Source organism: Amblyomma americanum, chromosome 10 (assembly GCF_052857255.1).
Source record: "Amblyomma americanum isolate KBUSLIRL-KWMA chromosome 10, ASM5285725v1, whole genome shotgun sequence".
NCBI lineage: Eukaryota > Metazoa > Arthropoda > Arachnida > Ixodida > Ixodidae > Amblyomma > Amblyomma americanum.
In genome coordinates, this window is record NC_135506.1 from 146,744,859 (window position 1) to 146,769,477 (window position 24,619).

General features: G+C 47.7%; 1 protein-coding gene across 6 annotated transcripts in view; it reads left to right on the plus strand.

Moving 5' to 3' along the window:
• shf (WNT inhibitory factor 1) overlaps window positions 1-24,619 on the plus strand; it is a 492,096-nt gene that overhangs the window by 300,673 nt on the left and 166,804 nt on the right. For all 6 annotated transcript variants that reach the window (XM_077641125.1, XM_077641124.1, XM_077641126.1 and 3 more), the window contains exon 4: window positions 7,710-7,853. In XM_077641125.1, the coding sequence (XP_077497251.1) occupies window positions 7,710-7,853 (144 nt within the window). The remainder of the gene's footprint in view (window positions 1-7,709; window positions 7,854-24,619) is intronic.

Below are 24,619 nucleotides of genomic sequence, written 5' to 3' on the forward strand. Positions count from 1 at the left end.
GTGTGGAAAAAGATAAAGGAGTAAAGAGAAAGAGCGATAGATAATAAAAGGTGCTAAGAAAACTCAAGTGCGTTTTAAAAACTTCAATTCCTTCTCCATCAGATACACAGATGGGGTACTAATGCACGTACCTTCACTACATTTTGAAATTTCCTGGGCTTCCAAGATTTCCCTAGCCAATTGGGTTTTACCACGCCCTACAATCTTAGTACTATTAAGCAGGGGAAAACAACCATTGTACTTCTTGCAATGCACTGGTACGTGTTTTCCAGTTTGTTGGCGAAGTGAAGAGGCATGTTCACCCAGCCTCACGTTTACACACCTGCCCGTCTGCCCAACGTACACAGACCCACATCGGAGAGCGAACTCATAAACAATATCTGTTGCGCATGAGACGTACGGTTTTCTATGTTTTGTGCCACAACCTGGTTCTGTTTCCCTCTCTCGATCTGCTAAAGCACATAGCATTGCCAGCTTGAGGGGCGTAGAAAACACGACGTCAACCCCAAATTTTGCTGCCACTCTCTTCAAGTTGTGGGAGAGTCTGTGTACATAGGGCATAACTTCAAACTTCCTATTCTTTTGGTAACCTGGTGTGATACGACGTAACAGAAGCTCTTGTTTTTCTTTTAGCAGTTTCTTTCTGAGAGCATCTGCAACTGCCACAAGAACATCGGCAGGGAAGCCTGCTTCCTTAAGTCTCTCGACCTGAATGTCAAAACTTCTTCCCACTCTATGAGGGCATGACTTTATAAGTGCTGACCTAAAACATGTAGCTGCTATGCCTCGCTTTATGAGCTTCGAATGGGAAGAGTCGTAAGGTAGAAGCGCTTTTTTGGATCGAGGTTCGTAAGCCCAGCAAATTTTCCCACCAGTATTAAAATACAGGTGAATATCTAAAAACTGAATGGAATCATGAGCCGGTAGTTCCATGGAGAAGTTCAATGAATTCATGATTCCTTTGAAACGAGTTAGGATTGAGTCTGCTACTAAAACCAAGTCATCTCTAGGAGAAAGTTTGAGGACAACAAGAAAATCATCGACATATCTAAAAATACGCACAATGTGCTCGTCACTCAACTGAGACTGAAGCAATCGACCAAACTTAGCCAGAAAAATTTCGCAAAGCACAGGGGCGACACTTGACCCAATACAAATACCACGTTTCTGAATGTAGAAATGCTGTCTATGGCTTCTTAAGCCGGCTAAGGCTAGGACCAGAGCGTTGAAGTTGCTGCAAGAGTGTAAGCTGGACAAACTGGAGAGGGAAGTGAGAAACTGCAAGGGCAATGCTTTGAAAGTTTTTTTCAACGCAAAAACGCACAAGCCGGACTGTCCCTTCAGAGCCATCATCACAGAGAGACACAGCTGGCAAGCTCGACTAGCCAAGTTCCTCCAGGGTCACTTGAGCAGGCTTGTTACTGTGGACCCTTTCAAAGTCGCCAGCTCGGCAGTGCTAGTTGACATCCTGCGGGGTGATTTGTGCGGTGCTAATTCGGCTTTTTCTGTGGACATTGAAGAACTTTTTTACTCGGTGCCGCACGACGAACTGTTTATTGCGGTAAGGGAGTGCATTGAAGAGGCGGGACCGGTGTCCTTTCAGAATTCTTGCGGTGTCAGCATTGATTCTTTTTTGGAACTCCTGTCTATGTACCTAAATTCCACGATTGTTAACCATAGACAGCATTTCTACATTCAGAAACGTGGTATTTGTATTGGGTCAAGTGTCGCCCCTGTGCTTTGCGAAATTTTTCTGGCTAAGTTTGGACGATTGCTTCAGTCTCAGTTGAGTGACGAGCACATTGTGCGTATTTTTAGATATGTCGATGATTTTCTTGTTGTCCTCAAACTTTCTCCTAGAGATGACTTGGTTTTAGTAGCAGACTCGATCCTAACTCGTTTCAAAGGAATCATGAATTCATTGAACTTCTCCATGGAACTACCGGCTCATGATTCCATTCAGTTTTTAGATATTCACCTGTATTTTAATACTGGTGGGAAAATTTGCTGGGCTTACGAACCTCGATCCAAAAAAGCGCTTCTACCTTACGACTCTTCCCATTCGAAGCTCATAAAGCGAGGCATAGCAGCTACATGTTTTAGGTCAGCACTTATAAAGTCATGCCCTCATAGAGTGGGAAGAAGTTTTGACATTCAGGTCGAGAGACTTAAGGAAGCAGGCTTCCCTGCCGATGTTCTTGTGGCAGTTGCAGATGCTCTCAGAAAGAAACTGCTAAAAGAAAAACAAGAGCTTCTGTTACGTCGTATCACACCAGGTTACCAAAAGAATAGGAAGTTTGAAGTTATGCCCTATGTACACAGACTCTCCCACAACTTGAAGAGAGTGGCAGCAAAATTTGGGGTTGACGTCGTGTTTTCTACGCCCCTCAAGCTGGCAATGCTATGTGCTTTAGCAGATCGAGAGAGGGAAACAGAACCAGGTTGTGGCACAAAACATATAAAACCGTACGTCTCATGCGCAACAGATATTGTTTATGAGTTCGCTCTCCGATGTGGGTCTGTGTACGTTGGGCAGACGGGCAGGTGTGTAAACGTGAGGCTGGGTGAACATGCCTCTTCACTTCGCCAACAAACTGGAGAACACGTACCAGTGCATTGCAAGAAGTGCAGTGGTTGTTTTCCCCTGCTTAATAGTACTAAGATTGTAGGGCGTGGTAAAACCCAATTGGCTAGGGAAATCTTGGAAGCCCAGGAAATTTCAAAATGTATTGAAGGTACGTGCATTAGTACCCCATCTGTGTATCTGATGGAGAAGGAATTGAAGTTTTTAAAACGCACTTGAGTTTTCTTAGCACCATTTATTATCTATCGCTCTTTCTCTTTTCTCCTTTATCTTTTTCCACACGTTTTAAGATTATCAGTTTGTTTTACCTTGTTTTATGTTATGCGCATGCGTGTTGTTGCTCTGTGATGGGGTGTGGTTTACTGTCGCATTTCATTCATTTCTGTTGTAAGTGTAGCAATCGTCCTGTCTTCACCCTTCTACGTCCCGTCCATATGCTACGTTTTCGTTTATAATATGTTGTTACTTTTCTTTCTTATGTCATGCCTTTAGCACCCTATTTTTCTCTTGTATTGAGTGTTGCATATCTAAAAACGTTTTCTTGTTTCCATCCCGTGCACTCCGCAAGTTAATTTTACTGCTACATATCGTTTCTCTTTCGTTATTTTTCTCTTTTATCTCATTATTCTTTCTCTGGTTTGATATGTTCTTGTCACAAAAAATCTTGATTTTGTTCCCCCTTATGTAATGCCTTCGGGTCTTTAAAGGAAAAAATAATTGCAATGAAATGAAAAGAGCATAAACTTTCCTTTTTTCTCGTTCAGTTCGAGTTGGTTTACGTGTAGCCATGCAGTAAGTTCGAATAGCCACGTGTTAGCATTACTTGCAATTTCATTAAGATTGGCTTCAGAGAAAAATATATTTGTATCGTCTGTATTTGTATATAGTACGGTATCATCGGAATGAGGAATGTTTACTAAGTCGTTTATGTAGATGAGGAAGCGCGAATGACTCAATATTGACCCTTGCGGCACGCCATATTTTACTGTCTTTGGGTTAGATTTGTAGCCATATATGCACACAAACGGAAAACGCGATAATATTCTTAATCTCATCCTCGGAAGTGGGCGTTAGGAATATAGATTCGCGCAACAGCTGCCCAGTACATCTTTCCAAGCTACACTCACGTCATGCAAAGGATGAAAATTTTCCTGCGCCTGCGGTTGCAAGATGGTCATTAATAAGGTTGGCTAAATTTTGCTCCTGGTCAGCAATCCCATTCTCGACTAATTCAAATGGTAAGCCAGAAAATTGCGTCGCGCTTAGTTCAGGGAATCGTTTCCATGTTTTTAATTGGTAATCGTCGCATTTTTCGAACTTGTTTTGGTAAAAACTATACTTTGTCTTCTTTAAATTAGAGCTGACTTTGTTTCAATTCCTGAAGTTTTGCAACATCACGCGTTTGCAGAAATTGCTCGAACTGCTTATCCTTGTGTTTTATGCGCACAAAGAGATAATTTGCTATTCATTCATATTTGAACAGCGCAATAAAACAACGGGACACAACGAAGAAAGGACACCACAAGCGCTGACTCGCAACTAGATTTTAATTCACGTCATTCTCTCATTTGCTTGTTGTGCCTAATTATAGTTGTAAGTGGGAAAGCAGCATCATAACTAATCTGTAATTCAGACTTGAAAATATCGTTTCGCTAACCTAAGAAAGTGCACCAACTGGCACAGCAACAAGTTTTACTCGACATTCATTAAAGAGGCTAGCGCATGTAACTACGACACAGACATGCAAGACAGGACGAGCGCTAAACATCAACTGGGGTTTTTACTGCGACGGAAAGGTGCATAAATGCACTTCGGTGGCGCATGCGCACACTGGGTTGTATCAGTACAATCACAAACTAATAAAAATGTGGCAAACTGAACCTTAGGTACATTTTTTTCTTTTTTGGACAGGGAAAGTGTAGGCGTGCTAACACAGTTATCGACTTCCCTGTTAATGTGGTAGGCCTCACAAATCTCACTCCCCAACCTTGTGCCTCCCCTACCAAGCACAGAAGTGTTGCTTGTTGGGCGAGTTGGTGATCCATGAAAATAGAGCAGCGCGTAACAAAACAGGACACAAAGGAGAGACACGGAACGACACGAGCGCTAACTATCAACTGTTTATTGAAAAAAGCACGATTGTTCAACAAGCAGGCAGGTACCAATGAACAGCAGGATCGCAAGAAAGTAGCTGTCATCCCTTACATTCATCATACATCCCACAACCTAAAGAAACTAGGAAAACGAGCAGGCGTTGAAGTTGTATTTTCAGCAACCGTAAAACTGTCTATGCTTTGCAAAAAGACCAATCCGTGCGGTATCCAGGAGAAAAAAAGATGTGTAATAGACCATCAGAAACGATTTGTCACTTGTGAGGAGGGTGTTGTCTATCGCGTACCGTTGTCTTGTGGCCATGAGTATATTGGGCAAACAGGGAGATGTGTGAATAGCAGGCTAAAAGAACATGACTACAATGTTAATGAAAGCAAATCGGGCCACCTAAGCCAACACTGTCGTCACTGCAAGGTCGAGGCTGAGAAACGGGACCTTCCAAATTCGTGCATGCCACTTTTTAAGAAGAGCCAAATCATAACCCGCCACAATGATAAGATTGTTCGAGAGATTATTGAGGCTCGTAGTATTTTGCGTGCAGGTAACAAGTGTGTGAGCGAGGCATCAGTGGCATTGTCAGCTAAAGAGCTCTCCTATCTAGAACGATGGAAACCAGCGAAAGGCTGACTCATCAATCTTTTTTGTTTTTCGTTTCGAGTTGTGGCTCATGTATTTATACGTAGCGACAGCAAGAAATAAACAGTTGATAGTTAGCGCTCGTGTCGTTCCGTGTCTCTCCTTTGTGTCCTGTTTTGTTACGCGCTGCTCTATTTTCATTTCCCAAGCACACACGTGGCATCAAACGCCGGCACGCACCCGCACCGCTTACAATGCTTGGCCAGATGGCCGCCTCCGCCAATGAATCAACCAACGTGCGGTGCTCTCGGAGCCGTTCGTTTAGACAGCGTCCAGGCTGCCCCACGTAGCATCTACCGCAGGAGAGAGGTATGCGGTACCCGACGCCAGCAGTGCAAGGTACAAACTTGGATTCGTGTTTTACGGCGCAGGCCGGTTTTTTCGTCTCTCTGCTTTGCACATGCGCACCAGCTTTTCAGGGTCAGCCGGTGCGATAACTGGTGCACGTAAGGTATGGCCTCAGCCTTTTACAACTTTCTTCGGCTGCCACCAGCCCTGATTTCTTTCATGGAGCATTCCGCCACAGCATTCCTTAGGAAAACCAGCCTTCTGCAACCGATGCACTTGCGTCTGCAAACTAACGTCAATTTTATGCTGGCATGACTTCTCGAGAGCACCACAAAGGCAACTTTTTGCAATGACCCGCTTGACCGATTTAGAGTGAGCCGAATTATATGGTGAAACTTCCTTTTTAGTGCGCGGCTGGTACGACCAACAGACGTGCCCCGGGCCAAAGAACAAACACAGGTCGAGGAATTGGAGACACCCGTTCATCGGAACTTCATGCGTGAACCTCAGCCTGCCAGAACAATCACCGAAAATCCCCGAGACACTTTTTATAACTTGTGGTTTGTCGCTACCGTTATCAACATTCACAAACACAATAAAATCATCTACGTACCTAAAACACCTCACAACACGTTTTTTTTTCTTTTTCATGCACGCTGGAACGCGCTTGTCACATTTCCCTCAAAAGATTTCACTAAGTATCGAAGCTAACTGTAGAAGAACTGAGGATTGGGCGAGTTTGTTGTGATCCATTGCATTAAGAACCAGCGCTAAAAACACACACAGAGGACGAGACGAGACACACGAAGGCGCTGAACTTACAACTGAATTTTATTCGATAGTAAGAAGTCAATTTATACAATACACACACACGTGTAAGGTTGTCCAGTAAAACACAGATGCGCTGTAATCACCCACATGCGGTAACCCCCCCCCCCCCCCCGCCAAAAAAACACAACAAACAAATTTCCAAGGCACGTGCGCTATCGTCAATCCTGCTACCCACAATGAAGCAAGCTCATTTCTCTGCTTGACAAGCTAATCGATGTTTTTCTCACACATTCATCCCCCTTTCTGCGAATGTGGAATGCCTCAGCTATCTCCCTTGTGCATTGGTCATCATGTACGAACAGTATGGTTGTATCCACAAAAAACGGAGTACAATTACAAGCAATGCAGTGTTGTGATACATCTCTATTTTCTCTCCTGCTGACGGAATTGGCATGCTCTGTGAGGCGAACATTGATACACCGCCCGGTCTGGCCGATGTATATACGCACGCAGGGCAAAGGAATACGATACACCACGCCTTTCTTACAAGCAACAAACTTGTTCCCATGCTTGATATTGCATTGTTTCCTACTAACCTTCCCCTCACATTTTCTCTGCAGCCCCTAGTTTCCCCAGTTTATGGGGAGCAGAAAAAACCATGCTTACACCATATCGGGCTCCTACTCTTTTAAGCCGGTGAGATAGGGCGTCGATGTACGGCATAACCGCCAACTTCCCTGCTTTTGGACCAGGGCTAAGTTCTGAGGGGGGCCCGGTTGTCTTCAGCGTTTTAGACACTTTTTCCGCATAGGACACGATAAGAGCATCCGGGTAACCCGCATCCCTGCACCTGCTGACCTGTGAGTTGAGGCTGGATCCCATTCTATGGGGGCAAGATTTCTTCAATGCCATACCGATGCGGTTCTTAACAATGCCAGTTTTCACAATTTTAGAATGGAAAGAACTGTTGTTGAATGGTTTCTCGCTCCGAGGGGAGTACTGCCAACAGACATGCTCAGGGTCAAAGGTTAATTTCAAATCCAGAAACTGTAAGGATCTTCGATGAGGCACTTCATGCGTAAATTCCATTCCTGACCCATTGCGAGAAAAAACATCCAGAACGTGTGAAATTCCCGGGAATGGAGACCAGCTTTGCGCCTTGATCGAATTTACTTGACAGCGCCAGCGACTTTTCCAATTTCTTCATGCATGCAGCTACTAAGAGGCTATGTCCGATCTCAGCTCGTCTCTCAGCCCGAGTGCAGTGCTCCACACGGCTGAGAAGTGTTGTAGTTCCAAGTGTTTTGTGCGCGTGCAGTGTTCCAGGTGTTCCTGCCGTGCCTGGGCAACGTGACGGGAACCGCTTCGTTCGGAATCGGCCTGCGGATCCAGAACGAGAGGGGCCGATACCTGAGCGGCACACCGATCCGGCTGCGGCTACAGAAGCAGTGCGCCGACAACCGTGAGTCCTTTTTTGTTCAGCGTGGACAGAGGCCCGGAAAATACTTACGAACGCCGGAGTTTCGATAGATTAGCGAGTGATCGCATTTCGTGCGCAGCAATCGAATTGATCGTCCTTGCACTTTGTTGTTTCGCTTGCACGCGGGGTTATCTCCACATTATGTATGAGTTCACCTCTGTGTTAGAACGCTCATGTCGCCTAAAGCCTGCTTGGGCTGAGATTTTTCACTGTCAGGTGTTAACGGTGTTCTCACTGTCAGGTGTTAAAGGGGAATTGAATGTAGTGGCGGTCTGGCGGGGGTGCTAAAGAACGCCACTTGAGGAATATCCCGAAGCAAGAATTTTTTAATGCGTTTGTAAGAACCCGAGGAGTTGTCTGTAGTCACAATTAAAATGTTATCGAGTTGGCGATTTTCCCTCGCCACCTCGAGGTTTCCTTTGCGTTGCCATTTTCCACGATGATTGCCCACCACCGGCCGCGGCCATGAGTGGCGCACGGAGAAGAGCGGTCGCCAACTTTGGTTCTGTGCTGCATGTATTATTTGGCGCAGTGATTAAGTGCGTTTATGCGCTCTTATCGGAAGGTTTTCTCGACACATTTATGCGGCGGTGGTGTCGGCGTAACACAGCAGCTGCAACGCGTCACAAAGAGCCCTCAGAGTGGAGTGAGACATGACTTTATGACAAAGACCGTGTAAATCGCATAACCAATCAAGAGGTCTACATCGGCCCTCAGGTGAGAACCGTAATTCAAATTTCGGAAAGGGTATACAAGCGTCTTGAAGAAATCTAAAAACATGTTAATCATTGTGATGTGGACATAATGAGCAAACACAATGAAAACTGAAATTTTCTCTTCATAGCTAACTACCGTAGTAGACGATTTTCTCAGATACTGCTCATTACAAATACTGCGGAAAGCATTGAAAATGTTATTGTCGAAAGAAAGTGTTTAAGTAGCCATCCGTGGGCCCAATAGCATTTCCCTTAAGGCACATAAAGCAACCAAGCTCCCAACAAATCTTAATATTATTTACCCAGTCTCTCACTGAAGCTGCGCTACCGGACTACTGCGAATATTGTAAAGAATTTTCGGAATTAAAAAGTGCCAGGCGCTCTGAGGCATAAGATCATCAACTCATCTCTTTAACATGCATAGCCTGTAAACTAATCGAACATATAATTTATTCTTTAAGGCTCCTGCAGTGACTCAGTGGTTATGGCACTCGGCTGCTGACCCGAAAGACGCGGGTTCGATCCCGGCCGCGGCGGCAAATTTCTATGGTGGCGAAATTCTAGAGGCCCGTGTGCTGTGCGAAGTCAGGTGGTCGAAATTTCTGGATCTCTTCACTACGACGTCCCTCATACCCTCAGTTTATTTGGGACGTTAGACCACGATAAAATTTTAAAAAATGTATTCTCTAGTCCCCGTGAAAATAGCTCTCATGTTGGAGATCTCCATTCTGCAGAACTCCTGTTATCGTCTGCCGGTCCAGCAGTACGAGATGACTCAGGAGAGCTGTGAAGGCCGCACTCTCGTGCGTGTTGGGCAACGGTGTCTGCAATGACTTTTTCAATCCCGATGGCGATGTCATCTGCATATACTGCGTGACGAATGTCCTCTTTGGCTTGCAATTGCTTGGGAAGGCCAGTCATTGCAGTGTGATATAACAGAGCCCTCTTTGTTATCTCGAGTTTGTCCCTTCGGAGATCCCGAACCGCGACTGTCGCCATGCAGTCGGCTGACTTGAGTTCAGTTTTATTCCCTAAGGGGCTACTGCTCTACTTTTTGAGAATTCCGCAATATTCTAGCATTCAAATCTATAGACGCCGTAGGTAAGGCATGCCGTGTGTTTTCGCGCAAGCCTTTAAAATAACGACGCAGTCCACGATTGAATTTTAGACTTCTCCTCAAAGCACCGCAGAAGTGTTGCGAAGCTCGGTGTGACGTTTCAAATGACCGGTACCGTCATCCACACCCTACCGTCCCTCGTTGGAAGCAGACAAACAACGCTCGGTGGGCTTTGCGTTCGGTGACGCTGGTTTTTGAAGCGGAAAGCTTCTCTACGCCAGCTTTTTTAGCCGTCAGCGGGGCCGCAAGTTTCACCTTGAATGTAGCTAGAGGTCACGGTGGCCGCAAGTTTCACGTTGAATGTAAGTGCCTTTGACGTCAGCTATAACGGTGACACCAGCGGCTGTTACGCCAACAATCTCGAACTTGACCTTGACCTTTTACTTTGACCTCCGGTCGAGCGGGAAAGCGTCTGCCGGCATCGCATGCGCAGGTCATGGAAGTGGGTTCTGCATGAAACGTTGGACCCGCCGCGGTGGCTCAGTGGTTAGGGCGCTCGGCTACTGATCCGGGGTTCCCGGGTTAGATCCCGACCGCGGGGGCTGCGTTTCGATGGGGGCAAAACGCTAAGGCGCCCGTGTGCTGTGCGATGTAAGTGCACGTTAAGTATCTCCAGGTGGTCGAAATTATTTAGGAGCCCTCCACTATGGCACCTCTTCTTTCACTCCCTCCTTTATCCCTTCCCTTACGGCGCATTTCATGTGTCCAACGATATATGAGACAGATACTGCGGAATTTCCTTCCCCCAAAACCAATTATTATTATTATTATTATTATTATTATTATTATTATATTATTATTATTATTATTATTATTATTATTATTATTATTATTATTATTATTATTATTATAAAACGTTGGTACACATAGTGCGTTCAGCGCAACGCTAGGTGCGATCGATGCAACGCCTGTCGTCGAGACCGACACCCGAACCGCGACCGCAAGGGAAGGAAAATGAAATTAAAATTGGTTTTAAGGAAAGGAAATTACGTCTGTCTCACATATCTCGGTGGACACCCGAAACGCGCCCGTAAGAGAAGGAAAATAAAATAAAGTTGGCTTTGAGGAAAGGAAATGACGCCTGTCTCACATCGGGCCATTTCTTTTTCCCCCCCAAAAAAACAATTTCTTTTTCAATTTGCCTTTCTGAAATTATCTGCAGGACTTGCGCGTCGTTTGGACCAGGATTTGGTTCCATATCTCCCCATACAACGAGCCATACAGTTGTAAATATCACCAAAGCTAAATTAAATGTACACTGTCTTGTGTGAGTGCCTTTAATGTCGTTTCGAAGAAAGCAAGGCGTTTAACAAATAAAAAAAAATTCAGGGGGCATTTTGCTGACCTAAAGTGTGGTGAGGCGAAAGCCTTTAGAGCGATGTTGCTGCTTGTGTCACTGATGTGTGGTTAAGATGTTAGTTATGTACATAACTGTTTGTGAATCTTAAATGCTGGAGACACTGGAGGCCGTTTGGGAGACATCCGTCTGATTCGACGCCTTTCTGCAAACAGTCTCCACCGTCTTGGACAAGGAGGGCTACATATGCGTTAGCAGGAAGTAGCGTAGGCGTAGCGTAGTAACTTAGCACGCTCGGCCACGGAATGGAATGATGGTGGCTCGATTCTCATCGTGCACAAACTTATTGTTTTTCTTATCTAATTGAAGAGCATAACGGACGGACGGACGCGAACATGAGCTATTAAAGGCTTTCGCTTTAAAAAAATGCCCACTACTGTGTGTGTCTCAGTATGGCTACCTATGGGAACCGCCAGTCGCTCGTCCACAAACGTAGCCAGAGAGATGCGGCTTTTCGCTTTCGACCAGGGTTAACCACAGCTAAACCTCCAGCAATTTTTTTCATTCCAAGCAAGCGTTTATGCCTCGAAAATGTGCAGGTACCTTCGATAACTTCATCATGCACCCCCCCCCCCCCCCCGGCTCTGTGCACTGCGGAGAAGCTTGAAGACCGTCGCGATGTTAATCGGTGATTACGCCACCATTTCAAATGCTAGCCCAGAATGACTTGGCATGATTTACCTGCAAATTGCTCACATTCGACCCCTTTGAGCTCGAAAACCTATGCAGTTGCCCTTTAAGGGCCCGCGATCAAGGGTGTGTTATGTAAGGGGTGGGATTGCAGTTGAATATAGGAAAACAAACGGCGACGATTACTTGACACTGAAGATGATCGCTTACGCAATCTTTAAAAGCAGATGACGAAGTGATGGCGTCGTTCCAGTCTGCAGATTCCCGACAACAGAAAGACGCAGAAGCGTAGGAGTATGCGATTGCGGGCGCGCAACTTGAAGTGGGTGGCAGTGAGCTATCCGCGCTCCGGGTGTGATATAGGGTGCGTGATTGAGAATATAATGAAAAATCTTATGATCAAGGGCAAGGCTTGCAATGCGGCGAATAAGAGGGGCAGAAGTCCGCTTTCAAAGATGAAACATTAACGTGACACGAATATGCGGAATGAATGAATCGGGCTGCACGATTTTGAACAACTTTCAGTGCAGTGATGAGATAAACCTGTTGTGGGCTCCAAATGGCAGATGCATTATAAGAACAATAAATAACTGTGCAGAAAGGCCGGGACAAGAGCTCGTCCCGCGTGCTTCTTCTTTCTTGTCCTGTCCCCTCAACCAACCCTCATCCCCCCCACCGCACTCTTCTAGACCGGCGCATACTCCAGTTCGTGTCCTGCAAGTGATTTATGCGCGAGGAGCAAGCGGAGGTGGCGCTTAAGGAAACAGGATGATGAATTTTCGTGGCGTAAGGGATATCTGCGGCCAGAGAACGCCACGGCGCAAGGTATTTTTGTTTACTCAAGGTGGGGTCATCAAAGACCCATTCCGCAAGCATTTCACCCTGAATATGCTGAGCACTGGGACAGGGGAAGCTTGTACTCATCTTCGATATTCCTGACGACCAGTCCGAAACATGGTCCAGCCCAGAAACGAAGGTGTTGGAGCTCTGTGCGGAGCACCTTGGCTGCACAGAAATGCACAGAGAAATGTAGACGGATCATCGTCAATTTTGCGCACTGCAAGGACAAACAGCAGATCACAGATTAAGGCCACAAGTTGAAAGACACGCAGTATGTCGTTCGCGAAGACTTTTCTTTTCAACACGCCTGGCCAGAAAAAAAAAGACTGATAGATTTTGCACAGTCGGATGTTGTATTGTCGTATGTGTGTCTTTTTCGTCCGCGTTTTTTCGTGCTGCTTCGTTTTCTCAAGATGGATCGTTTAAGCTTCAAGTCGAGAAACTGTGCACGAACGATACTGTATATGTGTACGACGCTACTTCCGACACCGTCAAGCAATGCACCCGATAGCAAAAACGAAGCGAGGTTGTACACGAGGCAGACTATCATCCCGAGCCTTCATGCGGCGGCACTGCCCACCCTTCGCTTTCCATATCATTCACTAACATACGTAGCATCCTTCCAAAGCGCAACGAACTCTACTCATATCTAGAAGATATAGTCGCTCAGACATCTTAACTTTAACAGAAATGTGACTGTACTCGGATATAACTGACGGCGAAATCTAACCTGGTTCTCGCGATTTTGTTGTTTGCCTGAATGACAGACCTATAGTCGGATACAAGTCTGCAGTGAAGCTCCGCCCACATTCAGGACCGGCGAACAGAATTCCTCCACGACAAAAATGTAGGCCGTTGTTAAAACTTCTCTTGTCACCTCAACTAGAAGCTAACCATGAGAAAAAGTTTTAAGCTCTAGAATTTTGATACCTTGCTTGTTTAATAAAGTCAAATATTAAAAAGCTGATTTCGTTCACTTTTGTAACTGGCTAGCGGAGTAATACAGTACACCGCGGACCGTGGCCCAGTGTTAACAACTGCTGTCTTTTTAAGTTGTATCCTACTATAATAAAAGAGGTGGTGGCGTAATGATTGCCATAAAAACTACATTCCTTCCTTTCATGTCAACATTTTCCCCTCTAGAAATCTTATTAATTTGCATCACGTTCTGATCTTTAAAGTCTCTTCTTGGTATATGTGCCCGACCACCAGATAGTTCAGAAACTTTCATGACAAATCTGCATGCTAACTTCTCAGAAATCAGAAACAACTCTAAAAATGCTGTCACGCCAACACAGCCCCACCACAGAAGTACATCTTAGATTATAACAGGGCAAACTACTAGACATTAACCTCGGCTTGCAAACCTTCTGCGATTCCTTTCTTCAGTCCTTTTCTAATCGATCTCTTAACGAAAACTTGAGTAGATGAAGCGCACAACACAGCACACAGGAAAGGAAGACACGAGACAGGCGCTACTTACAACTGTTTATTGAAGTCAAGAATGGCTTACTTATAGCCAAGAGGAAGGCGTGGAGGAAAGGGGTCAAAAACAATATAACAAACAACAGGTAAATGACAAGTACGAGGTGAAGGATACTACAGAGGGGGGGAACAAAAGTGATTCAAATCTTTCTAAACTTATCTAAAAATATACTTTCATTCTTATGAATGACCAGCGATGGTGTGCTGACACAGGAACTCCCGCTTTTTTTAATCCGGTGGGCTTCTAGCAGTTCACGGGCAGTCCTATCTTTACTCCCACATAATATCTGATTGATTCTCTTCACAAACTTTTTGCTCTTCCTTGCCACAGTCCTTCCAGTGATGCTGAAAACGTTATCCGGTGCCGGTTCTTAGCGAGCGTTTATGCTCCGTTAAGCGTTCATTAATACATCGGCCTGTCTGGCCGATGTACACCTTTCCACAAGTCAGCGGGATGCTATAGACTGACTTGTGGAAAGGTGTAGACAGGCCGATGTAAGTCACCTACCTGCTAAAAAACCACCTATCAAAAAAGTAGTCAACTATTTGAAAGAAAATGGCCCGACCGTCATCCAGTCGGACAAAGAAGGCGGTTTTGTCGTCTTACCTGTCGGCGCGTTCGACAAAAAGGCCACGGAAGCAATAACAAAAAACTTCATGCCAGCAAAATTCATTCTGAAGAAACAAGAAGGGTTTGCACTCAAGTTCAGAAGAGCAAGGGTCCGGGCTAGTTGGTAATGCATTGTACTTAGAAACAGCGTGAAGAAACACGGACACCACGAAGAAACTGCTCGTGTGTGTCGTTTCTTCGTGGTGTCCGTGTTTCTAAGTAGAGTACTTTGCACTCAAGCTACTGCAGAGCATGAACCTTGAAACTTTGGCCAGGAAAGTAAAGGAAGAAACCGGATGTCTGCATCTATTTTTCAGTGGAAAATTCCATAACCTGGAGTGTCCTCTAGGAGCCATTGTTTCCGAAAAAGATACTTGGCAAAGGACGATTGGGGACTACCTAAAGCGTAATCTGGAAATGATAGTTGGAAAAGACCCGTTTCTCGTTAGGAGCTCAAGTGAAGTAATGGCGTACTTGCACCAAACCGTGCTGAAAGCCACTACTGGTTTCTCTATTGACATTCAAGACCTTTTTTATTCTGTACCACATGATGGCCTGTTTGATGCAATCCGCCAAAAAGTGCATGAAAGTGGCGAAATAGCTTTTCAGAATAAGGCAGGGGTCAGCACGGAAAATTTTCTTGAGTTGTTAAAATTTTACCTTAGCTCCACTGTCATTGAATTTAAAGGCAAACATTTTCTGCAGAAAGCCGGTAGGGTCGTCTGTAGCACCTGTCCTATGTGATATTTACCTGTCAGCAGTTAACCAGCGCATTCAAGGAAGATTGTCCGGTGACAAGATTTTGCGTGTTTTCCGATATGTTGATGATTACCTAGTTATACTTAACTTGTCCCCAGAAGATAATGTTGATGAGATGGTGACTGACATTCTAGGAATATTTGCCACCTCCTCCGAGGGCTTAGTCTTCCCCCACGAGTTAGCTAATGACAGCAGACTGCAGTACCTTGACCTTACACTCGAATTTGCCTCTCAACACATCTGCTGGTCACACATTCCGAGAACCAAAAAGGACCCTCTGTCGTTCGGAAGCGCACATTCTAAGCTTGTAAAACGTGCCAACGTAATCTTAGCCTGCCAGTCTGGCCTAGAAACATCATGCAGCCACAAATTAGACCGAAGCTTTAGCAAGCAAGTTCAATGTTTTCGCGCAGCTGGTTATCCGCCCCACCTCATCACCGCAGTGTGCGAAAGCCTGTTACAGAAGCTTAAAGGCCGTAAAAAGAATGAAATTGACAAGGAAAAGCCACTGCAGGTGATGTCTTACATACACCGGGTATCTCCCAACATCAAAAAAGTGGCGAACCGATATGGTGTCAGGATGGTATTTTCGGCACCGATTAAGCTGAGCAGCGTCTGCCCATGGCTGTCGACAGAGAAGAGAGCCAGGCCGCAATGTAATATCAATCATGAAAAGAAGTTCACAAAGTGTGATTCGGTCCTTGTTGTGACATTCCTTGTGTGCTACGAGGTACATTCCCTGTGTGTGCATCGAGTTGGGGCTTAAGGCCGCCCCTCTTTTCCAGCTGCATACCTTTGCAGAAAGCAGGACGCCGGCACACGCGGAAACCGAGAGCCCCCGAGTACATACGGGGAACGAAAATTGTCGCTTGACGCACGGACCCCCTCCCCCCCCCCTCCTTTGTCGTGGGCTATCGCCGGGAAGGCACCCACAGCTTCCCAGAAGGGCCGTGACGGACACCTGTCAGACAGACAGGCAGTACTCGCCAAGAATGTGGAAAGACAGGCGCAAGTGAACAAAAGCGCATTCCCAGGATGGCCGTGACGGACACCTTTCATGGCGGACAGGCAAGACTCGCCAAGAATGTGGGAAAACAGGGGCGACCCTCAATCTGGTTTCCCGGAGCGACAGACGAACCCCTTCATGATTATTAGCTGTGTCCCGCCGTCGGTAGCGCGGCAGCATCGAGGGCGCTTTCGCCCCCTCCTCTGTGGCTGACGAACGACGCGGACCGATGGTGGGTGGCGGTATGCATGCCTGAGGCAAGGATTAGCTCCGAAGGGAGAGCCTGTGGATACTCTCACTTGAGAGAGAGTGGTGACGTTTTTGTTGTTTATTTAGTTTGTATTGTTAACAAGAATCTGGGTTCGAGGCTAAGCCCAACCCAAGGGGTTGTCCCCATCTCGCATGTTATTTTTCATTGGAGAATTGATGCTTTGGGCGGGCCACTGAAAATGACCGCCCTTAGTCCTTTGTTAATCAAGTGCTTAAAAGCGCATGTAAACGGATGCAGTCCAGTCTGAGCTGGGGCTCCATGCTTAGCATGTAATGTGATGCTACTTAGGCACTAACCTGCCCGGTCGATGAGTAAAGTAGTGCAAAGTTTGTTCTTTTGTAAATTCAGTTCTGCTTTTTCCAGTTTAACTCTCTGTATATGTATGTTGTAAAATTATGCTCTGCTGTCATCATCTACAAGCTCGCCTCCTGTTCATCTTCCAAGCCGAACGACACTAGAGGAAGGGTTTGTGAACCATCCTCGAAGAAACGGACGACTATTGAAATTCTACTGCATACACGCTGAGGACGACATCGTTCGCCAAGAGGGCCTTCAGTGCCGAAGCCCGACGGCGTGCAGCTTCTGCCAGCAACCGCTCGAGCCCAACTCCGGAGCCACTCCATCGCCCCCATGAAGTCATCGGCACGTAAGCTCGGACGCCCCAGCCTCTGATGTATAATCTTAATCATGTGTAATTATTGAATATACCTGTTTGTTTAAACTGAGCCATACGGTGTCTCTTTGCCTCTCCGTCCCGTGTGGACCTGCGCATTATGGGGGTCATCACACTGGTGTCAGAAGTGGGGTGTCTCAAAAGCAAATGTCCTCTGAATGCTGTGACATTCATGACTTCAAAATTGTAATCAAAAGGGAATCACGGGACTGATTGTGGGACTTTTACCCCCATTTGAGAGGCTTGAGGCACTGGAGGGCTTGAAAAAAAAATGACTGTATCTGAGGGAGCTCCCACTCCACAGCCGTCGCTCGGAGCAAGCATGCTGGCATTAGGAAGCGTCATTCCGACGTTTACGGGAGATAAGACAGGGGTTCCAATCTGCGATTTCTTTTCCATGCTAGAAGAGATTGGGAAAATGGGGGGATGGTCCGATGCTCAAATGCTGGGAATGGCGAGGTGTAAGATGGCAGGAGCTGCTCATGATTTTGCCTGGCGAGACGAAAAAGTAAAATCCACAAAATCATTTGCGGAATTTAAGAAGCTCGCGTTTGAGCATTTCGACACTGAACCACGTCACGTGCGGGTACAGAGGTTCCGTGACGCCGGACAGATGGTAGGGGAGGACGTGCGAACATTTGCATCGCGGCTTCAGCGCCTAGCACGCGATACGTTAAGCAGGGAGGAGGAAGGAGACCAGTTAAGGAAGAAATACGCGGAGGATATACTTAAAGAGGAAATGACCGCTTTGTTCGTGGCTGGTCTGCAAGACCCCGTGCGCCGGTTCGTGCTCTCGCGCAAGCCGAGCAATTTCGACCAAGCCGTGGAGGCCGCATTGGATGAGGAACGAAATGAGGCGTTAACGACAGCCGCAGCGAGAGTACGCGTCATAGAGAGAGCGGTGCTCAACCCTGAGGTTGCTCTCTTGACAGAGCGGTTAGATCGCTTGGAACAGCTGCTAACTCAGCAGGTAGAACGCCAGGTTGAAGCGCGCGCTCAACAGCGCCCATTCGCTGGAAACCGGAGACCGCCACAAAGCTACAGGCGCGGTATGCGAGATTTTGAAGAAATCGTATGCTTCGCTTGCCAGGGTCGCGGACACATCGCCAGGTTCTGCCAAAACGTGGGCCGTGGGGAGCCACAAAGAGAAGCAGGCGAGACACGCCCTAAGCAAGCCGACAGCGGGGCTCCAGATACCGAGACAAAAAACTAGTTAGTCCTCCCCAGCCTGAGGAGCGTGGGGAGGGAGCAGTAGATGATGAGGTGGTGGTAGTTTGTGTGGCCGACGAGGCATGCACTGTTGTGCGTTGCAAGTTCAATGGTTGTTGCATGGAATTGTTGATAGATACGGGGTCAAAGGTGACATTGCTTAAGGAGAGCAGTTTTAACACGCTTCGAAGGAAGGGGGACCGCGAGGTGTTGGAAGCGTCTGGTGGTATGGCAACCGAATTTGTAGGCATAACGGGGGATCCTCTTGGCATAAGTGGACTCTACCGGTTACACTTCTCCCTCGGCGGAATTGCATTGGAGCACCAGTGCTACGTATGCCCGGACACGGTGTCTCTGCCAAACGGAGTGTCAGGTATATTAGGGCAGGATTTTTTGAGAAAAGGGAAGGTAGTAGTCTCATTCTCTGAGGAAGAGGTTAATGCGGGCGGATCAAAAGTTCCGTTTTTGAACAGGAGAGGCGCTGAGATTCGCATTACCGATATTGACACCCGTCAAACAGTGGGATCATTGGAGAAGGTATATTCGCGGGTTGCCGTCCGGCTGGTCGAGGAGGCGGTCGTCCTTCCTTGGTCGGAGCACATTTTGTACGCGTTTGTGCCTTCCCAAGAACAAAACATTGGCTTTCTTCACCTCTGCGATAGAGCAACGTGAGCCCGCCGATACGGTACTCGCAACTGTAGAGCATGCTAGTCCTTCGGCTGCTCCAAAGGTGTCGTTCGATCTTTCTCACGTAAAATCCAGGGAGACGGAGGCTCTGGCTGGTTTGCTGAACGACTACTCGGAGGTATTCGCCGCATCCAACCTGGATTTGGGCTGCTGTGGCGTTATAAAGCACAGGATAGAAACCGGCACTTCATCGCCCGTTTACCAGCGTGCGTACAGGATTCCTTACTCCCACCGTGAGGAGATGGAGCGGCAGGTGCAGGACCTGATTGATCGCGGCATTGTCGAACACTCAAAGTCACCCTGGGGAGCACCAGCACTATTGGTGGAAAAGCCAGATGGCTCGTATCGATTGGTAGTGGACTACCGCAAACTAAATGCCGTAACTCGCATCGATCCATACCCCATCCCCAATATACAGGAGACGCTTTCTCAGCTGGGCTCTGCCAGGTACTTCACGGTAGTGGACATGGCGGCGGGATTCTGGCAGATAGCAATGGATCCGGCAGATGCCGAGAAAACGGCATTCAACACGCCCTCAGGGCACTATGAATGGAAAAGAATGCCGATGGGTCTGGCCAACAGCCCTGCTGTCTGGCAGAGAACCGCTGATGTTATCCTGGCAGGTCTTCTGGGGAGGCTGTGCTTCGTGTATATGGATGACATTATCATATACAATGACAGTTTTGATAACCATTTGCGCGATATTGAGCAGGTTTTGGTGCGACTAAGAGCAGCGGGTCTCAAGCTGAAGCCCTCTAAGTGCCAATTCCTCAAAAACAAGGTGAAATACCTCGGGCACGTTGTTTCAGCTAACGGCGTGCGACCGGACCCTGAGAAACTAAGGTGTGTCTCAGATTTTCCATCCCCGACTAGCGTCCGCCAGGTCAGGCAGTTTCTCGGCCTGATCGGTTACTACCGAAGGCACATAGAGGAGTTCGCCAAGCTCGCTAAGCCGCTCACCGCCTTAACAGCCAAAAATGTCGCCTTTCGCTGGGACGAAAACGCGGAGAATGCTTTTGGGGCCATGAAAAGGAAGCTAATGAGTGCACCGCTGTTGCGCCACCCGGATTTTAATTTGCCCTTCGTTATGGCCACAGATGCGTCAAAGTTCGCAGTTGGTGCCGTGCTCTCTCAGGTTATCGAGGGCAAAGAACATCCCGTTGCTTTTGCTAGCCGACAGCTGAGCCCCACAGAGCAAAAGTACGGAGCTACGGAAAGGGAGTGCCTCGCCGTTGTCTGGGCAGTAAAGCACTTCAGATGCTACCTTTACGGCCGCAAATTCAGGCTAGTCACAGACTGCCATCCTCTGAAATGGGTGATGAGTGTCAGGGACCCTAGCTCGCGACTCGCTAGATGGAATCTACACCTGCAGGAATACTGTTTTGAAGTTGAGCACAAGTCAGGAAAGACGCATCTGAATGCTGATGCACTCACCCGCACAGCTGCCGTGGCAGCTATAGATGAGTTTGTCCCCGTAGTCGACCCCGCCGAATTACGCACAGAGCAGTGCAAAGATCCTGACCTGAAGCGAATAATCGAAAGCTTAGAGGGCGCACCGTCTCACCCCGAACAGCTAGGTTATTTCATTGGCAAAGACGGCACCGTGTGTCGGCGCACGAGGCCAACCAGGAAAGGGAGACCAGAGAAAACCGCTTGGGAGAGAGTCGTCATACCTCGGTCGTGGACAGAAAGGGTTCTTCGCGCGTTTCACGATGCGCCATGCGCCGGTCATTTTGGCGTAGCGAAGACACGCAGGCGTGTGGAGCGTTTGTACTTTTGGAGTGGCATGCGACAGGATGTTAGAGACTACTGTGCGAAGTGTCATTCCTGTCTCGAAAGAAAAACACCCAAGGGACGAAGACCAGCTCCAATTCAGCCGTTCCCTGAGGTTTCGGCTCCCTTCGAGCGGACAGGTATGGACATAATGGGCCCATTGCCCACGACCACTTCCGGAAACAAGTACATTTTAGTATTTGTCGACCACCTTTCAAAATACGCGGAAGCGGTAGCACTCCCAGATCAGAAGGCAGACACGGTTGCAAGAGCATTTGTCGAACAGATCGTGCTCCGACATGGACCCCCGAGGCAACTCTTGACAGATCGGGGAACGAACTTCGTGTCGCAGCTAATGAGGAGAGTTTGCGAGCTGCTTAAGATCGCTAAGAAACAGACAACACCGTACCATCCGGCTTGCAACGGCGCGGTGGAGCGACTGAACCAAACCGTGGCCGGGTTCCTGTCGCATTTTGTTTCGCGCGACCAGCGGGACTGGGACTTGTGGCTCCCGTATGCAATGTTTGCCTACAATTCCGCAGCACACGAGAGCACGGGCGAATCGCCATTCTTTCTTCTCTACGGCCGAGACCCGGACCAGCCTAGTGAAGTGCCAGAGGGCCCCCTTCGTGTCCCATACGCTTCACTGGACGACTATAAGGTTGAGCTAGAATCGCGCTTGCAAGTGGCGAGGGACATCGCAAAGGAGTCCTTAAAGAAAGCGGCGAAGCGCAGGAAGGAGGTGCACGATCGCAGTGCTAGAGACGCGCCGTTTGATGTGGGGGACAGCGTGTACATTGAAAACTGCCAAAGGCAGATTGGGCTAGCTCGTAAGTTCCAGACGAAGTGGAGAGGACCGTGCGAGGTTGTCGAGAAGCTTTCTCCGGTAAACTTCAGAGTCCGAGACGTGAACCGGCGTTTGATAAGGATACACGCAAATCGCCTCAAGTCGGCACCGGTTCAGTATTCACGAAATGAGGAAAGGGAAAGCGCGGATTTTGATGGGGACAGAAGTGAAGCGGAGCGCGCAGATAGTTCGCAAGAAACGCCCTCTCCTGCATTTGTTCGGCAGGCGCCCGAGGTGACGGCCGGAATGCCACCGGATTTACTTCATGCATTGCTAGAAGAAGAAGCGCGCGAGGTTGCCGCGCAGATAACGCCAGGAGAGGCTCCTGCGACGAGCCCTCGCGAGTCCCAAAGCAGACAAAGGGGCACAGACTTACTTAGTATGACTCATGAAGGCCGATATCCGCTGCGAAATCGGAAAGCTAAGTCGGACTAATGGCGTAAACAGAGCGGAGTTGTGAACTGGTTAGAATTGTGTAATGCCGCAGCTCATAACATTGCTATATGCGTATGTGTTAAGTTATCGGAGTTATAGTTAAACCTTTCTGTCATTAAGTAACACCTTCACAGGAGAGCATGCGGAGCGCATGCAGAACCTGCCCTACTTCCTTTCGTTATCTATATTTTTGTCTGTGCCGTGATCGTGCTAGAAGTGGGAGCTCCTTTGTAACTGTGGTAAATTTATTTCGTCCAGTTTGGACTAGAAAGGAGAGGCTTGGGTGCTGAGTTTCATGTTTATCTGTAAAAGAAGATCAGTGCTGCCCCTGGAGACGCCAGTTATGACAGCGGAGGCATATGGTGTTGTGCAGTGGTGTTGAGTGCAGCGAAAAGTGTTTTGCCGGACGCACTGTGCGAGGCGAATCAGAAAGACAAGGGGAGCTGCAGGGACTCAAATGTTCGGAGAACATTCTTCTGGAGGGTGAGCGAGTGTGACATTCCTTGTGTGCTACGAGGTACATTCCCTGTGTGTGCATCGAGTTGGGGCTTAAGGCCGCCCCTCTTTTCCAGCTGCATACCTTTGCAGAAAGCAGGACGCCGGCACACGCGGAAACCGAGAGCCCCCGAGTACATACGGGGAACGAAAATTGTCGCTTGACGCACGGACCCCCTCCCCCCCCCCCCCCCTTTGTCGTGGACTATCGCCGGGAAGGCACCCACAGCTTCCCAGAAGGGCCGTGACGGACACCTGTCAGACAGACAGGCAGTACTCGCCAAGAATGTGGAAAGACAGGCGCAAGTGAACAAAAGCGCATTCCCAGGATGGCCGTGACGGACACCTTTCATGGCGGACAGGCAAGACTCGCCAAGAATGTGGGAAAACAGGGGCGACCCTCAATCTGGTTTCCCGGAGCGACAGACGAACCCCTTCTTGATTATTAGCTGTGTCCCGCCGTCGGTAGCGCGGCAGCATCGAGGGCGCTTTCGCCCCCTCCTCTGTGGCTGACGAACGACGCGGACCGATGGTGGGTGGCGGTATGCATGCCTGAGGCAAGGATTAGCTCCGAAGGGAGAGCCTGTGGATACTCTCACTTGAGAGAGAGTGGTGACGTTTTTGTTGTTTATTTAGTTTGTATTGTTAACAAGAATCTGGGTTCGAGGCTAAGCCCAACCCAAGGGGTTGTCCCCATCTCGCATGTTATTTTTCATTGGAGAATTGATGCTTTGGGCGGGCCACTGAAAATGACCGCCCTTAGTCCTTTGTTAATCAAGTGCTTAAAAGCGCATGTAAACGGATGCAGTCCAGTCTGAGCTGGGGCTCCATGCTTAGCATGTAATGTGATGCTACTTAGGCACTAACCTGCCCGGTCGATGAGTAAAGTAGTGCAAAGTTTGTTCTTTTGTAAATTCAGTTCTGCTTTTTCCAGTTTAACTCTCTGTATATGTATGTTGTAAAATTATGCTCTGCTGTCATCATCTACAAGCTCGCCTCCTGTTCATCTTCCAAGCCGAACGACACTAGAGGAAGGGTTTGTGAACCATCCTCGAAGAAACGGACGACTATTGAAATTCTACTGCATACACGCTGAGGACGACATCGTTCGCCAAGAGGGCCTTCAGTGCCGAAGCCCGACGGCGTGCAGCTTCTGCCAGCAACCGCTCGAGCCCTACTCCGGAGCCACTCCATCGCCCCCATGAAGTCGTCGGCACGTAAGCTCGGACGCCCCAGCCTCTGATGTATAATCTTAATCATGTGTAATTATTGAATATACCTGTTTGTTTAAACTGAGCCATACGGTGTCTCTTTGCCTCTCCGTCCCGTGTGGACCTGCGCATTATGGGGGTCATCACATTGTGTACAAAATTCCCCTCACATGCGGTCGAGTTTACATTGGGCAGACTGGTAGGTGTTGCAATGAAAGGGCACGCGAACATAACTTGGCAGTGAAGAACAATATGGGAGGTCATCTGGCACATCATTGTAAGAACTGTAAAGGGAAGGGCAAAGGCAAGAATAAAGTACCTTGCAAGCCACTTTTGCGCAACACTAACTTTTTGTTGAAATCGAGAGATAAGACGAAAAGGGAGGGGGTTGAAGCCTATCACATCGTAAAAAATGGTGAAAAATGTGTCAGCATTCCGTCTATTTTGCTTTCAGTGAGCGAAATCGCGTTTTTAGAAGGCCGCATATAACTGTTTCATTTGTCCTAATTTTGTTCCTGGATGTATGTACCCCAAGGCCGAAAATGTAATTTTATCAGGTTTTATGCTCACCTTTACAAATGTTCTTTGTTGCCGTCCATGTCATCAATCCCCAGGATTCTGGTCCAT